The sequence below is a fragment of the Austrofundulus limnaeus genome, unplaced genomic scaffold (genome assembly GCF_001266775.1).
Source record: "Austrofundulus limnaeus strain Quisiro unplaced genomic scaffold, Austrofundulus_limnaeus-1.0 Scaffold106, whole genome shotgun sequence".
NCBI classification, from domain to species: Eukaryota; Metazoa; Chordata; class Actinopteri; order Cyprinodontiformes; family Rivulidae; genus Austrofundulus; species Austrofundulus limnaeus.
Window position 1 is genome coordinate 1,727,370 of NW_013952508.1, and position 1,829 is coordinate 1,729,198.

Below are 1,829 nucleotides of genomic sequence, written 5' to 3' on the forward strand. Positions count from 1 at the left end.
CAGTCCGATAAAATCCGATACTCGTTTTTTGGCTGATATCGGACCGATATCCGATATCGATATCGGATCGGGACACCCCTAGTACATACTACTGCTGATGTACAGTAAATATGTTTACAGTACTTTCATATTTACCTATCTGAGCAATTCTGTTGAGCTGTTGAACTGTCAACATAGTGAAAAAACAACTATTCTATTCTAGTCTTACAAACATTACCTCTACAATTACATAATGAATATTTCTTGTTTTTTTTTAAACAAAATGCATAAAAAGCTGCAGAATACCTTGGTCTCCGATAACACCAGTTATCTAACAATAAGTTGTGACATGAATCTTGCAGCTGTACTTCTGTCCAAAGGGTTCTTACTCATGGTGCTGACACAGCTCAGCATCATGAGCTGTGTCATGGCACTGACGATGATTTGTGTGTCTGTGATGAGGAAATAATAAGTATGTTAAAGAGGAAACTGAATGCATATAATTAATTTATTCCATATGTTTACGTGGAAGAGCTTTGCACCGTAACTGAAGTGTGAAGGAGTGTTTTAACTGTAATTTGTTGAACAAAATTTGTAAACGTGTATGTAAAAAAAAAAAGCATTCTGAGCTTTTATAAATATTGGGTTATTTTTTACCAAAGACAGAAAAACACAATTTTAAACATCAAAAGCATTTTTTCTGACTAAAGGTTTTCTGATGTGTGTGAATTTTATTACCTCAATAATATCTTCCTAAGAATTTATAATAAACTCACCTGATTAAGCCTTTATCACAACATCCAGTTGGGCCGTTCACCAACGTTTCCTCCTTTCTTCTGACATAAATTCATGTTTAATTTTGAGTCTGTTGGATTTTCTCTGACTCTGCAGCCTTTGGATCATGAGAAGAAACCTTCGTTCATATTAGAGGTCCAGGTCCAGAACACCCAGGTGGACCCTCGCTTTACGTCCTCCGGCTCCAAAGACACGGCCACAGTTCGTATCAGCGTGGAAGACGTGGACGAGCCGCCTCTGTTTGACAAAGTCTCTTACCTGATGGAGGTGAAGGAAGATGCTGCCGTGGGCACGGCTGTGGGCTCGGTCAGAGCTACAGACCCCGACAAAGCCCGCAGTGTGGTCCGGTAAGCCAAAACAAATTTTATTTTTAGAAATATTCAAACTTTATCAAGATTTTACGGAGGGACAGTTTCTGTTTGTGGAGATTTTAACATTTCAGTTTGCCTTGAAGCTCTTTGATGTTTCCTTCTGGTCATAAAGAAGAAACCCAGAAAACTGGACCTGGTCTGTTTCTAACAGTTGTAGAATTACCCTATGAAATTAGGACCAGCCTAACCTCCACAAAATAATCCAGCAAGATCTTGCAAAATGAAACCAGGAAATAATGAAATACCCCTCTGATCATGAAGTGAAAAATGAAAACTTGTGACCTGGTCAGATTTCTCAAAATAAAGTAATTTATTTTAGATATATGAACAGAATAAACATACAAACATTTATTAAAATTATTATATGAATAAATGAACACAAGTTTTATATTTTCGGCATAAAATTCCACTCAGAATTGACACAAACAGTAAATTTCAGGTGTTGTAATTCACTGGCACACTGCTTGACTAAGTTTTTAAGTAAATAAGAGAATAAAAGGTAAAGATTTAGCTTTAAGAGATAGGAGGAAAAGAGAATTAGTAAATTGGCACTTGTTCTTTAATTTAGACCAGACCAGCACATCAGCGTGTCAATCTCAGACATTTCCGGACTAGACTCCCTTCGACGTTTATCTCAGTAAACTTTGTCTACCTTTTGAAGTCTTCACACAGAGAGACTGCAGG

At 37.0% G+C, this 1,829-nt stretch overlaps 1 protein-coding gene across 1 annotated transcript in view; it reads left to right on the top strand.

The window, feature by feature from the left end:
* Positions 1-1,829, top strand: part of LOC106521322 (cadherin-6) — a gene marked incomplete in the record, with an annotated part of 48,929 nt that overhangs the window by 35,632 nt on the left and 11,468 nt on the right. Inside the window, 1 exon segment of the mRNA XM_014013849.1 lies at positions 871-1,121. Coding sequence (XP_013869303.1) covers positions 871-1,121 — 251 coding nt within the window.